The sequence below is a fragment of the Harpegnathos saltator genome, unplaced genomic scaffold, assembly GCF_003227715.2.
Source record: "Harpegnathos saltator strain DR-91 unplaced genomic scaffold, Hsal_v8.6 scaffold195, whole genome shotgun sequence".
Taxonomy (NCBI): domain Eukaryota; kingdom Metazoa; phylum Arthropoda; class Insecta; order Hymenoptera; family Formicidae; genus Harpegnathos; species Harpegnathos saltator.
In genome coordinates this window covers 206315-220524 of record NW_020229978.1, presented here as the reverse complement: position 1 = coordinate 220524, position 14210 = coordinate 206315, and the positions used below count along the sequence as shown (strand labels likewise).

The following is a 14210-nucleotide window of genomic DNA, read 5'->3' as shown; positions in this document are numbered from 1 at the left end:
GAGGCATCCGATGCAGACGGCAACAACACCATCATAGCCGAAACCACCTCCGAAGATAAGACCATATCGGACTTTACTTCGGTAAGTTCCTCCCCGGAGGTGGTGGATGAAGACCGCCCGGAGGAGGCATAGAAGGCCTGCCCTTCACGTTCCTCCGGGTACTTCAGGCGAACCTCGGCACCGGCACCCAGGCCCAGAACCTGTGGGCTCACTGGCTAATGGAAATGGGTGCCGGGCTGGGGGTGGCCACCAAGCCGCACTATATCCCGGTCAACAATCCTTACTGGTTCGGGAGCCGGAACGGCTTGGTGGCTTGCCCCGCAACTGGTCTCCCCTCCTGTACACTCAGGAAAAGGGGAGACTCGTATGTGGCTGTCGGCTGGAGGCCCATCACGGTGGTGGGGGTTTACCTCCATCATCGTAGAGATAGGGCTGGCCTAGGCGACCCTGCCCAGATACAGGGGGTTCTCGACGAGATCGGGGACTTGGTATGAAGGTGCCATCCCCGATCCGTCATAGTCGCTGGGGATTTCAACGCCCACTTGACAGGGTGGGATTGCAATCCCCGGCAAGGAGACTCCCGGGGCTTGGGGAGAGAATGCGGGAGCAGTTCCCCTGACTCCCCTCCTCACGGTCCGATCCCGGTAGACATCCCGCAGGGGTTTTAGTCGGTAGGAGTCCGACATAACCCCCCCAAGGGGTGGGGGTATCCATGATGGATTTCCCCTGCGTGACAAAAAAGGGGGACTCCCGGGGCAAGGTCGTTATCGATTGGGCGGGGGGGATTGGGCTTCCTGTTAATGAACAGGAGGTCTACCAGAACCTGTGTGCGGCTGAGGGGAGAATCGGTCATTGATTTGACCTGGGCATCCCCCTCAGCTGCCCGAATTTTTTGGGGAATGGGTGGTGGAGACGGAGAGTGAGACACTATCGGACCATAGGTACGTGGTGTGGTCTCTCCGTCTTCCCACCCCTCCACAGCGGATGCTGGACCGCCGCCCAGGGGAAGGGAACTCCCCTCCCCAAGAAATGGGCCCTTGGTCGACTTGACGCGGACAAGTTTCAGGAAGCAGTCCTTGTGGCTACCTGGCATCTTATAAAGAGGCCAGGTGAGTGGAACCTTAGCCCCCAGGAGGGGGCTAAGGAGATAGTGGGTATCGTGGCGTCGGCCTGCGACAACACGATGCCCAAGTCCCACCCCGTCGGCGCCGGGCCGCATACTGGTGGACGGACGCCATAGCCGAGTTGTGGCGGGCCTCCGTCCAAGCCAGGCGGGCTTACACCCGAGCCCGGCGACAAGACGGGGATGCCGCAAGGGCGAAAGAGGGCTACCTCCAAGCAAGGGAAACCCTCAAAGCCGCCATTGCTGCGGGAAAAAAGAGAGCCTGGGAAAAATTGGTGGATTCTCTTGATGAGGGTCCATGGGGATGCTCATACAAACGGACGGTCGGGAAGATCCGTCCGTGGGCGCCCCCAACAACGGAGTCCATGGACCGCCAGGACCTTGAGGGGCTCCTAGACACCCTCTTCTCTAGAGTGGATAGGGGCTCTTCTCGGATCCCCGTCCATAAATTAAGGGATGGGGACTGGAACGAGGACCTGGCGGTCACGTCAGAAGAGTTCGCCAAGGCTAGGAGAAAGCTCGGGGCCAAAGGAAAAGCCCCGACGTAATTCCTAGCCGGGCCTGGGCTCTCGCCCTCGGCGAAAAGAACTTGTCCGCGGCCACATGGGAAATGCTGAACGGATGTCTCAGGGAGGAGGTTTCCCCCCAGAGTGGAGGAGGACCAAATTGGTCCTCCTCCCCAAGGAGAGCAAAGTACCCGGAGGTGCGCCGGCCTACAGGCCGATTTGCCTGCTGGACGAGGCAGGCAAGATGCTCGAACGCATCATTGCAGACCGCCTCGTCCAGCATTTGTTCTCGGAAAGGCCGAATCTCCACGACCATCAATACGGGTTTAGGCTCGGACGATCGACACTGGATGCGATCCAGTACGTCCAGGACCTGACCCGGACGGTTGAGGAGGGGGGCAGGGTGTTATTAGCGGTGTCCTTGGACATCACAAATGCTTTTAACACCCTGCCCTGGCCGGAGATTGGACGGGCCCTCGAATATTACGGGGTGCCCGTCTATCTCCGGCGTATCCTCGCGGCCTACTTCGAGCACAGGGACCTCGCCTACTCGGGTGAGGCGGGGTCCCAGGCCGGCGCCGAATGGAACGCGGTGTCCCGCAAAGGCCAGTTCTTGACCCTCTGCTTTGGGACATCGTGTTCGACTGGGTGCTTCGCTTTCACCTTCTCCCCGGCTGCCATGTCATCTATTATGCGGATGACACTCTGGTTGTAGCCGGGGGGGAGGACTGGGGGGAAGCCCGCCTCCTAGTGGAGGCGGCACTGCAGTCGGTGGGGGCTACCATCAAGGGCTTGGGACTAAAGGTGGCGCTCCAAAAGACTAAAGCCGTCTATTTTCACGACGGCAGTCGAGAGGCGCCGCCGGAGACGCAAGTCCTGGTGGATGGAGTCCCCGTCCACGTCGGGCCGACGATAAAATATCTCAGCCTGACGTCGGACGGCCGATGGGACTTCGGGCCGCACTTCAGGCTCCTAGCCCTCCGTGTCCGCAAGATAGGTTTGGCCTTGGCCAACCTGATGAGGACCCAGGAGTCCCCTGGATGGAGGGTTCGCTGCTTATACGTGGGTATCGTGCTCTCGGTCGCCCTTTACGGGGCGTCCATATGGACGCCCCAGCTCCAGACCAGCCGCAGCAGCATCAGGCTGCTGCTGCAGGCCATGAGAGCTATAATAATGAGGGCAATCCGGGGATACGGCACAATTTCGTACATGGCAGCGACCACTCTGGCTGGCTCCTCTCCCGTGGTGCTCCTGTCTCATGAGAGATTTGTTCTCTATTGGAGAATCAGGGAGCTCCACGAGGAAGGGGAGGTGGTAATGGCCAGAGACCTGGCGGTCCTGAAGTCTCAGGCCAGAGCCCGGGTACTGGATCGGTTGTCGGCCATATTGGCGGACCCCCGAGGACCCAGGCTCCGAACGGCCGAGGCCGTCCGCCCCTGTCTGCCCGAGGTAGCTGACAGAAGAGGGCGGGGATCCACCTTCCATCTGACGCAGATGCTGACGGGACATGGATGTTTCGGAAAGTACCTGCGTCGGATTGGAAAGAAGCACACCACCGGCTGCCATCACTGCACTGAGCCTGTGGACACGGCGCACCACACATTGGCTACATGCCCAGCATGGAGCCAGGAGCGCCGTATCCTGGCCCGGGCGGTGAAGTGCCGAGTGGATGATCTCTCGTTCTCGCGCATGTGCGCCATGTGCGGGAGCGAGGAGGCATGGGGGCGGCGGCATCCTTCTGTCACGACATAATGTCGCAGAAGGAGGCCGCCGAGTAGGAGCGTCGTCCTGGGATCCGCCGCAGAGAACGGCGAAGAAGACGACGCTCCCCGGGAATGGGCAGCGGGCCCGAGATGGCGCCGGCCGAAGAGGCACGACGGTCACCGGTACGCCGGAGACCGCCTCCTCGGCCGCCTCGGGCCCGTCTTCGGATGTGCAGGGGGAGGGGGTGACGGGTGAGTGTAGCCCACCTACCCGCCTCCCCCCGGTGTCGGTAGGAGTAGGAGAAGGGGGAGTGGAAGCCCGGTTGGAGCCGGGCACTACTCCCCGCCCTCTTCCAAGAGGGGTGCGGAGAAGAGGGTGGGTGTCCCCTCCCTCCTGTAGTGTAACCAGAAGGCCAACCTGACCGGACAGCCGGTCAGGGACCGCGCTCCCAACTCTCTTTGCGGGGGGGGGGGAGAGAGCGCGGTACATAGGCGGGGGCTCTAATAATGAGCCCTGCGGCCGGGATGTCGGGGAGGAAATATGGGAGTAGTTCCCCTGACTCCCCCCACTACGGTCCGAAAGGTAGGCACCCCGCAGGGGTTTTAGTCGGTAAAGCCAGCGGCACACGGTGCTTGTTTCCGTGCTGGATTGCTCACCGGATGAAAATATTGCGTTGTGATTGGTACATTTCCGAAGATGGATGGAAATGCACCAATCAGAACGCAGTATTTTCATCCAGCAAGCAATCCAGCACGAAAACAAGCACTGTGTGCCGCTGACTTAAGAGTCCGATATAACTCCCGACCTCCCCCCCCCCAAGGGTCGGGGGTATCCATGATGGATTTACCCTGCGTTACCAAAAGAAAAAAGCTATCACTCGATGATATCTATAACAAATACGTTTCAATATGTGCGCGGCTCTGCCTCAACGAAATTGTTCTTAGTCTCCGAGACAAATGAATCTATAAGCTAGCTCTAAATTTATTCCTTAAATTTTCTTATTCTCTCCTTTCCTATTTTATATATTTACTATGTCGATGTCTGCTTCAGTCCTATGTTAATGTTAATTTTATTTCAAGGTATGCTATTTAATATTATTTTTATGTTATTTAATTGTTTGGTAATCTATCGCTTACTAAACGAAGCAAGAAAGTAGAAGGAAGAGAGAGAAAGAAAAAGATAGATGATAATTCAGTAAATAGTTTCGAGTAGTAATGATATTATATTATATTAACAATAAAAGACGGCAGAGATATTTGTTGATTGCAGAGGTATTTGTAGGAGGCGCTGCAGTTGGATTAGTCGATGATAGGTAAGGATTCGATTGGATAAGGAAAGGTATGGTGAGTTTTGGTGAGAAGATAGGGAATTTTAATATGGAGAGGCGTTACATTATATTTAAGACCGTCTTGAATTCACGTTCAGATATTCTGTAGCCAATGAAATTATCTATACAGCATCTGAAGATGAACTTAAGACAATCTTAAATATAAGACCGAATTATAAATACAGCTCTCAAAGTAAAGTTTCCGAACCTCTAAAGATACACAAAAAGTGTTAGTTTTTAAGATGCAAATTTAAGATGCAAATATAAGATTAGACAATAAAAACTACTTATAGATTCCTCAGTTCTTATAAAATCTTCAAAATATATTAACTTAGCTCGAATGGCACAAAACGCACTAATATGGCACATTTTTTGACACAATCGAACACGGTTTTGCTGGCAACATTGCCTCCAGATCTTATTTAAGACCGTCTTAAGTTCATTTTCAGATACTCCGCAGCCAATGGCCGCATTCAGCAGACTCAACAGTTGGACAACATTACTAGATTTACCACTGAATCTCGCTCCTGATTGGTAAATATTTCTGGGTCTATGAAGAATCTAAAAGAATGCTCTAATCACAGACAATAATCATTAAACGCTCTCTGATCACTTTGTTCTACTGAACGCGGCCAATGAAATAATTTGTACAGCATCTGAAGATGAACTTAAGACGGTCTTAAATATGAGATCCGATTATGAATACTGGCCTAGGTCTTCGTATATCGCGAGGTTACTCGCGACTTTTACGTGTGGCATCACTGACGAGTCGGATTCAACATGTAGGTATAGGAGCGCGTTTAAATTGCCGCAAAAAGAGTCGCTGTCGCTGCGAAATCGACGATGGCAGATTTCAACGATGGAGTGGACGGCAAATTAGCATCCCGGATGCGTAAAGTCAACCCTGAGCAATTTCACACCCTCGTAAAGATGCATTTGTCTTTTGAATTGGACATCCACACGGAGGAGTGAGTTTCCACGGCGACGTTACGTTCAATCTCCTTTGTACCGGCGTTTGACTATGCGTCATTAGTGCGATTTTAATACTTGATACCGTCAGAATAGTTTCATTGATTCTCTCTTTCTCTCAGATTTTTTTATCTCTTGTAATCTCTTATCATAGTTGTATTAATTTCATATTTTAATATTCGCTTTTTTCTTTTAGCAACGATGCTATTACTGAAAAAGCTAGACTGAAAAAGTGGGGTCTTCATCTGAGTTTTAGCAGGAAATCTAAGTCTCTGGTTAGTCTGGAGAAAGGTACAGAAGGTGTTATTTTGTCCGAGGATGGTATAAATCATGTAATGCAATTGATAAATTACTTGTCTATGGAGCAAAGTAAGTAGCAATATTAGAGAAGATTCAGGAGAACTGAAATTAAATATGTGTTTCTTTCACAGATATCATACAGGAAGGTATATTTCGACGTACAGGGAAATTAACAAGGCAACAGGATTTAAAAATTGCTATGTCTCAAAGTTTATCCTTAGATCTAGATGATGGACGATTCAGTGTGCATGATTGCGCATCAGTGTTAAAAGGATTTCTAGCTGAGCTGTCAGAACCACTTTTGACAGATCTGCATTATCCAGCACATTGTCAGATAGCTGGTAAAAAAAATATTTTTATTATACTTATATAATATAGTGTATAAATAGTAAATGTAAATATAAAATTGAGTATATAATGCAGATATATAAAATGTATTTTTTGTATATTTGTACAGATTATATACATTTCACAGCTTAAAAATTATTCACAGAATTATGCAGCCTGGATGCAAAGACAAATGATGGAAGACTGCTGAGATCTTTACAACTTCTTCTTCTGCTTCTACCATGTTCAAATAGAATTCTTCTGAAGGCTATTCTTACTTTGCTCAACAAAACTGCGAGTTATGAGCATAGTAATAAGATGAATAGTAACACACTGGCCACTCTCTTCACACCACACTTACTATGCCCACGAAAATTGTCACCAGAAGCTTTACATATCAATTCACAAAATCTTTCATGTCTGGTGGCATTTATGATAAGGAAAGGTATAGATTTATTTGAAATTCCTCCGAAATTGGCTACGGATATAAGAGCATATTGGATGGATCAAGAGAGAAAACTTTTGAGCCCCAAGAATACTGATGTAAGTTTGCGACCGAATATTATCGTAATTAGCCTGATTTTTATATCATTTTAGTGACATGAAAATTGCGATTGCAGTTGAACGAGTCGATACCGGACACCACATCGACGGCTCACACCGTGTTCAGTTTTGTTGATCGTAAATTAACAGCGAAGGCGAATTCTACACAGGATACACAGGCAGCATTGGCTCAGCTATATGCTCATATACAAGCCATGCCGGAATCTGCAAAAAAGCGGAGACTCGTGAAACAGTTTAATAAAGAGAATGGACAGGGTACACCCAGACATGTGAAACATTGTAAAACCAAAAGTCTCGGGGATTCTATAAAGAAACATATTTTTCACAAAAGGATTCTGGGCCACAAGAAATTTATTGACATCAATATTGGATGTAATATCGCCAGATCAAGCAGTGAAGAAAATATACTATCAACGGTAAGATTATTCATTATAATCTTTGTTTTTTTGTAAGGTAATCAAGACGAATTTATGTATAAGAAATTTATATTTCATATATACTTATACTTCATTAATTTTATTTAACTTATATTTCATATATACTTATGTTTCATGAATATCCCAATTTAAAATTTTAATAACATGTTAATTGTCGTGTTGATCTCAGTTGATTGTACAAAGTTTAACTGATTATTGAATTGTCAAGAACATTACATTACATATAAAATATGGTATAAGTAAAACGAGAGGCATATATCTTTTAGTTTGCTTCATTAATTGTCCAATGGTTAATATCTCTTAGATAGAATTAATTTATACTATAATTATATGAATATAATTATATAATTACTCTAGTTTTTTATATGATTATTATGTCTGATTAATATTATTATAATGTTATAATTAATATTGTAATAATAATAATACTTGTAATCGTATAATTATATGTAATTTTACTTTATATATCTACTTGAAAATCAGTAATATAACGCTAATTACTAATGATCACTCAGTTTTTAACATGTTGATACTTCATTTTCAATACTGAAAACCACATGAACTTTTAATTATTGTTTGTCTAATGTATGAAAATATCATTGTACATTTATTTATGTATATGTTTTTAACAGTGGCATGTTTATTTCGTCTAATATTTTTCTTCACACATATTGTACAGAAACTGGAAGACTCATTGCTTCCGGCGAGAACGCTTCTTAGCAAGTCGAACGACGAACTTAGCGTGGAGAATTGTGATATCAAGACTAATAACGACCTTTTGTATGACAAGAATACGAGTAGTAATACAAGTAGCCATAACAACGATACGCAAAATTGTAAAGTAAAAAGAAAGTTGTGCGATCAGTCTGTCAACGAAGAGTTGACTCTGAAGGATGAAGGAAGCTTGAAAGAAATCGTGGAACAGAGTTCGAAGGTGGATATGTCTCCAGATGCGTCTCCAGACCTCGACGGTGATAGATTTAGCTCGCTAAAGGCGCCGGTGGAGCTCAGCTCGAGTATAAGTCTGCAGGAAATTGATACAATGAACGTACTCAACGAACAATCTTGCAATATCGCGCATGTTGCGACTAGTGACAGTAGTCCGATCGATTCCAACAAATTAACACGCCAGTTCAGCGAGCCATCCGACATATATTCCGCTCATCATTGTGATCGGTCATCAATAACGAATGACTGCGAGTTAGTTCAACCGAAATCAGAACCGACATTGCCGTTTGTTGCGAGACCGGATTCACAGACCGACAACATTACCCTGCCTTTGAAGACTCGTATGTTGAATGTGGAAACATCGAATGAAATCGCTCCGAGCGTTGAGCCGCGCACCGGTAACGCATGCCATTTGTCGCCGATTGTAAGAAACCGATTTAGGAATGTATATGCCGTCCACACATCGACGCCGTCGAGCTTGCTGCGACGCAGTTTGGTTACTAATGACTATATACTAACACCTATCACTAACAACGACGACAGAAGTATGAGTCCGATCACACAGAGTGCCACGAAGATGTCAAAGGCTATGCAGGTATGGGAGGTCTATGTCGTCGAATGTAACAGGTAGAATCTGGGATTGGGAAGAACGTCGTTGCCGTTACAATATACTCTTTTTTTTTCGGTAACGACTTGATGACAGAATTGTTTCGTTTTATCTTTTTTCCTCTTTTTCGTCTTTGTAACAACAATAGTGATGAATACGTTTTAAATTACGGTAACTGATATAATTGTCACTTTGCGTTATGCAGAATATATATACAAGGTGTAAACTATTTTATTCTTGGCATTTATATAGCGTTGTTCGTGAAAATTGGTAATTCTTTTTTTGGTAGAAGGATCTCTGTGAGGATTATCCATGACGATCTCTCATATATATATATATATATATATATATTTTATACGTTGAAGAATTATCGAGGTGCATTTTTTAAAAATGTGACACCTTCCATGACGATCTCTCATATATATATATATATATATATATGAGAGATCGTCATGGAAGGTCATATTTTTAAAAAATGCACCTCGATAATTCTTCAACGAAGCATTTTCAGCAAAAATGTTTCGGACAAAAGTTGTATGATTTCAAGGGAGACATAAAACAACTATACTATTTTGTTTATAAATGGCATCACTTTCGAAATATTCACTAATCATTACTTTTCTTAAATGGAAACTCCAATTTTTTATTATACTATCTTTTTCAACCAATTAATTTAAACAACTTTTGTCTGAAACATTTTTTTATTTGCCTAATATTTTTTGAGATATTTAAGGAAAATTTGATAACTTTTTCAATATTTAACTTACGATCTCGCTAACTATTTGTCGGAAAAAAGTGATACTAAACTTTTTTGCTTTATTTAATCTCAAGAATATATTGTTATAATAGCGTCCTGACTTTTGTTAATTTGATGATTTTGAAATTTCCAAAAGTCAGTAGGTTAACAAGTTTTCCTTAAATATTTCAAAAAATATAAGACAAAAAATGTTTTGAACAAAAGTTGTTTAAATTAATTGGTAAAAAAAGACGGTGTAATAAAAAATTGGTTTCCATTTAAGAAAAATAATGATCAGTGAATATCTCGAAAATGGTGCCATTTGTAAACGAAATGATATAGTTGTTTTATGTCTCCCTTAAAATCATACAACTTTTGTCCAAAACATTTTTTCTAAAATGCTTTGTTTTCGAGATAATTTACCAGTCCGGGACTTTTTCCTCACTCTGTATATGTGTCAACAAATATTAAAAAATAAGATCTGCTAAATTTGGTAAAATAAATATAAATATTGCAATAACTTATTATTTCTTGAGTAATGATAATGGTAATGGATTACTTTGTCAAGACGAATAATAATGAATTGTTTTAAAAAATAATCTCAAACCTAATTCAATAATTTCACGGATATTTAATTAAATCAACTCCTTCATGCATTCATCCCCCTATCTATCTGTTGCAGGAGAGCATAATGACCCCGCGTTCCAGAAAACCAGTGATGATAGTCTCAGCGTCGAATCTTTGCAATCTTGTGACCAACAATTGCGATCAACAGTCTAATGTATCCAACAGCGCTCTGCGTGGATCGCATTTCGGTGCGACAAACTACGCCTCTATCTTAGAGGAATCCCAAACGTACAGCAACAGCGCGGACCACGCGCTGTGTCACGTTGCGAAGGATGCTCGTCGTGTCTGCGATGTAGGATGCAATATGCTCGACACACTTGAGAAGCACAGCTGCGGCAATTTCTCCGTTACCAAGTGTTGCACCACGACGACACAGCAGAGTTCCATGTCGATAACTAGCACGTTTCGTGAATATTTGTTGTCGAGAAGCGTCCTGACGGCCAGCCCGGTTGACTTAAGTTTCACATCGCGAACGGGTGACTTCGAGCAGTCCGAGTCAGACTTAAATATTTTGAACGACGAGGACACGTTGTCCGACAGCTTACTCCATTGCCTGGACGGTAACCAGCCGGACACCTCCGACACTTCCGGCATAGCGTCTGGCAGCACAAACAGCGTCAATAACTCCACCGAAAAGATGTCAGAGGAGTCCTCTTCGCCACGGAAACGAGGCACTAGTTTGCAACGAAATGATTCGAAGAGGTCCGCGATGGAGAACAAAGATGCGAAAGGTCACGAGCATTTAAAGTATAGACATCCGCAAAATGAATCGGCATCGATGAACTCTGTGAAAATGAAAGATATTTTCCAACAGACCTCGTTTTAGTAGTCATGCTTTTTTCGAGACACGATCATTACACAATGTGAATCGATCCGCAGTCTTTATACGATCAACATTATATATCGTCGCTGTAACTTAATATTAAGATATCTTTAGAGAGTTAAATTTTTCGAGCGACATTATTCACATTTTTCACTCTATGAACTTAAATTTTTATTTTTTTAATGAGAATACGGCGCTACATATGAAAGAATAGTCTGATTTATAATTTAATTTACGTACTACTATATTCACTTTATTGCCTTGAATTTTTTAAAAGAATGTCTCAGTATGTTGCGTTATATACTATACAAAAAGTTAGTTTGTACGAATAATCAAGATCTCGTTATTTAAAGATATCTTGATATTGCGCCAGAGCAACGATATATCGTTAAATATACCTAAGTCGCTATATTTTTGTACACTATAACGAAACAGAAAAATGCGATTCGTTGAAGTTTATTGATATATGATATAACGTAAGTTTCATCGAGCAAATAATTGACGGTTCGATAACTGAATTATTTATTCTATTTACAAGAACTAAACGCTTATAATATATGCACATATAATACATAGAATATTTATACAAAAGAATTCTATTTCTTTTTCATGTCACTCTTGAGGAAGGCATTTGCGAAAGCTATATGTACTGAGTACTAAGACGCAATTAAGTATTTTTCTAATTATATTCTTTTAGTTTGTTTTGAATCTATTAAATTGCATAATATATAACTTTATACTTTGATATAGAACATGATTTTTGTGCATTCTAAACAAGTTTACAATATGCATAAAGTTTGTTGAAGTATTTATAAATAAAAATAAGTTTATATGACGAATCGTATAATACGATATTTATTCTATAGTAGCGGTTGTACATGTGACTGTAAATATTTTGAAATTTATTAAAAATTAACATACTATTAATTGTCCGATATTTACCTCTATATAGAATATATTATCTTTACATATATATATAAGCGAGTATGCATGTATAGATTTTCTTGAATTTTTCGACATCTTTAATACGAACTGAAAGTAGCTGAAAAAATGATTCTGTCAAGAACCGCCAACTGTCTGAAGAAAGTAATGCATACACGCTATCATAAACAATACAGTATCATTATATTATCTCATACAACATTTATATCAATGTGAGTTGTGTTAGTTGTGTGAATTGTGTTATTTTATTTTTCTTTTCACATTCCTTGTTTTTAATCAGATACTCGGATTGTTTTCATTTTGATGAATTTTGCAAGTATATCCTAGATAGAAAGTTTTCTAAGAATTATATGTTAAAAATTAAATTCACTTAATGGATATGGAATGTATTGTAAGTTTCTTTGAGATAAAAATGTTGCAATCTTTGAGCATTTGAATGCATATAGATTTTACATATAATGATCATTAAATCATGAGGCAGGCATCATTAAATGAAAAAGAGGTTACAGTAAACTTTATAATCATTGGTATCATACAAAAGATTAGATGATATAGGATAGGCTGATATTTATAGGTCAGAACATATCATCGTGATTTAGATCAGGCATATATGAAAGGCCACGTTCTTTCAGAGCTTTATTCCTCAATCGTTTCTGGTCTTGTTTCAATTCTTGTTCACGTCTTTGGGCATCCAGAATATCATCCACTGTCACTTGTGTTAAGGGCAAGACTTTTTCTTTTTCTAAGTCCTGTAATAAAGATGTTTGTTTTAACATTTTATATATTATATAGTATAATATATTTAAAGTGTATATATATTTTTGAATATAATAAGCACACTTACTATTTCTCCCAAGAGCACAACATTTTCACCTCTTACTATGAATATACCTCTTGGAATATCACCATATTCCTTGCCAACATGAATCCTTTCAATAGTACGGTGTAATACAATATTAGCAAATTGGTCTACACTTCTAAGATAACCAATTAAGGTCCTGCCATCTCTCAATAAAACCATAAGTTTTTCTGAGGATAAGAAGCAAATACAAGATAATTGAAAAATGTTTAATCATTTCATATTTTTCATATCTTTTTACTTAGTATTTATTAAAACAACTTATAATAGATATAGATATAGATAGCATATAAAAGATATACATAAGGTATTAAACATGTGTATGTAATTATTAATGAGCTCATTTTAAAATTAGAGTTTATTTTTGAATTGTCACAATCTAAATCCCTAAAATCAAGAAATATATTATTCAAGATTCAAAACTTATAAACATGACTTCCTTTTTCCTTGAAACATATTTTTATTAAAAGAAAAAAGATACTTGTATAACCTAGACTTTTTCGTTATAAGATAAAAAAATATAAACTTATGAGCAAACAACTTAGATATTCGATAAGAACTGCGTTTATATTATAACTTTATTATATTAACAAATCTAAATATGTGATATTTTTTGGAGTGTACAAAAGTTTCTGCTAAATATTTTGAGACAGTATTCTACATCTCTGAACATCATATCTCGATGTCAATTTCGAGATTTCTTAAATTTTTATACAACGAAAATATGTAACAATCAACAATTAAACCGGCATTTAAAAATACACCTGGATTTATATATACAGGTAATTTATTCATAATAATTAAACCAGAACACATACTGTCGAGTTCTTCGAGTAACGACGCTGTTCCCGGTACCATATTCATTTTGCAATCGATTATCCGATAATTCAATCACTTATTAAAAATAATCAATTGTCATAAATTTCTTTTATGATAGAACTCAAATAAATTCCATTTGTTGATTTAACTAAAACGCCTTTTGTTCATTAGCCTAAGCAATGTCGCCAGTAATAGTATGTATCAGTTATATCAAATATAACACAATCAATAGTCGATGGCACATACACTGATACACATTTTAATGTTTTTTTTGGTACTTTCTGAATTTTTTGGCATGAAAGAAGAAAAATTGGTGGTATGCAGGACCATGCAGGACTCCATTGATTCATGGTTCATGGTTCAATAGATGGCTCCAGATGGACCAATTCCGTTCTTACGCCAGTCATCTAAGGCCGTGTTCCAAAATTCACTGCTAGCGCTGAAAAGTTATAGTTTGCGTGACACGAACTATATATTTTCAGTACTGGCAGTGAATTTTGGAACACAGCCTCTGGACTCCATTGGGTGCGGTCCATTTGATGTTACAAAATCTTCTAAAACTCTATGCTCCAAATATGGGTCTATTCTTTAT

At 41.2% G+C, this 14210-nt stretch overlaps 2 protein-coding genes across 2 annotated transcripts; one reads left to right on the top strand and one right to left on the bottom strand.

The window, feature by feature from the left end:
* Positions 1-5428: 5428 nt before the first annotated feature.
* Positions 5429-12258, top strand: LOC105192159 (Rho GTPase activating protein at 54D). Its single transcript, XM_011156090.3, has 7 exons — positions 5429-5628; positions 5826-5998; positions 6061-6270; positions 6423-6799; positions 6877-7236; positions 7937-8800; positions 10231-12258. The coding sequence occupies exons 1-7, from the start codon at positions 5504-5506 to the stop codon at positions 10999-11001; spliced, it is 2880 nt and encodes a 959-aa protein (XP_011154392.1). The 5' UTR covers positions 5429-5503; the 3' UTR covers positions 11002-12258.
* A 179-nt stretch (positions 12259-12437) lies between these two features.
* Positions 12438-13984, bottom strand: LSm1 (U6 snRNA-associated Sm-like protein LSm1). The gene is made up of 3 exons (XM_011156091.3): positions 13618-13984; positions 12785-12969; positions 12438-12689 (listed from the first exon to the last, which is right to left on the bottom strand). Exons 1-3 carry the CDS (start codon positions 13661-13663, stop codon positions 12516-12518), a joined length of 405 nt encoding a protein of 134 aa, XP_011154393.1. The 5' UTR covers positions 13664-13984; the 3' UTR covers positions 12438-12515.
* Between the last annotated feature and the right edge of the window lie 226 nt (positions 13985-14210).

Coding starts and splice junctions, on each gene's coding strand:
- LOC105192159 (XM_011156090.3), top strand. CDS start 5,504: ATGGCAGATTTCAACGATGGAGTGGACGGCAAATTAGCATCCCGGATG. Junction 5,629..5,825: donor TTGGACATCCACACGGAGGA/GTGAGTTTCCAC, acceptor TTTTTCTTTTAG/CAACGATGCTATTACTGAAA. Junction 5,999..6,060: donor TTACTTGTCTATGGAGCAAA/GTAAGTAGCAAT, acceptor TTTCTTTCACAG/ATATCATACAGGAAGGTATA.
- LSm1 (XM_011156091.3), bottom strand. CDS start 13,663: ATGAATATGGTACCGGGAACAGCGTCGTTACTCGAAGAACTCGACA. Junction 12,970..13,617: donor GTTACTCGAAGAACTCGACA/GTATGTGTTCTG, acceptor TCTTATCCTCAG/AAAAACTTATGGTTTTATTG. Junction 12,690..12,784: donor TTGTGCTCTTGGGAGAAATA/GTAAGTGTGCTT, acceptor TCTTTATTACAG/GACTTAGAAAAAGAAAAAGT.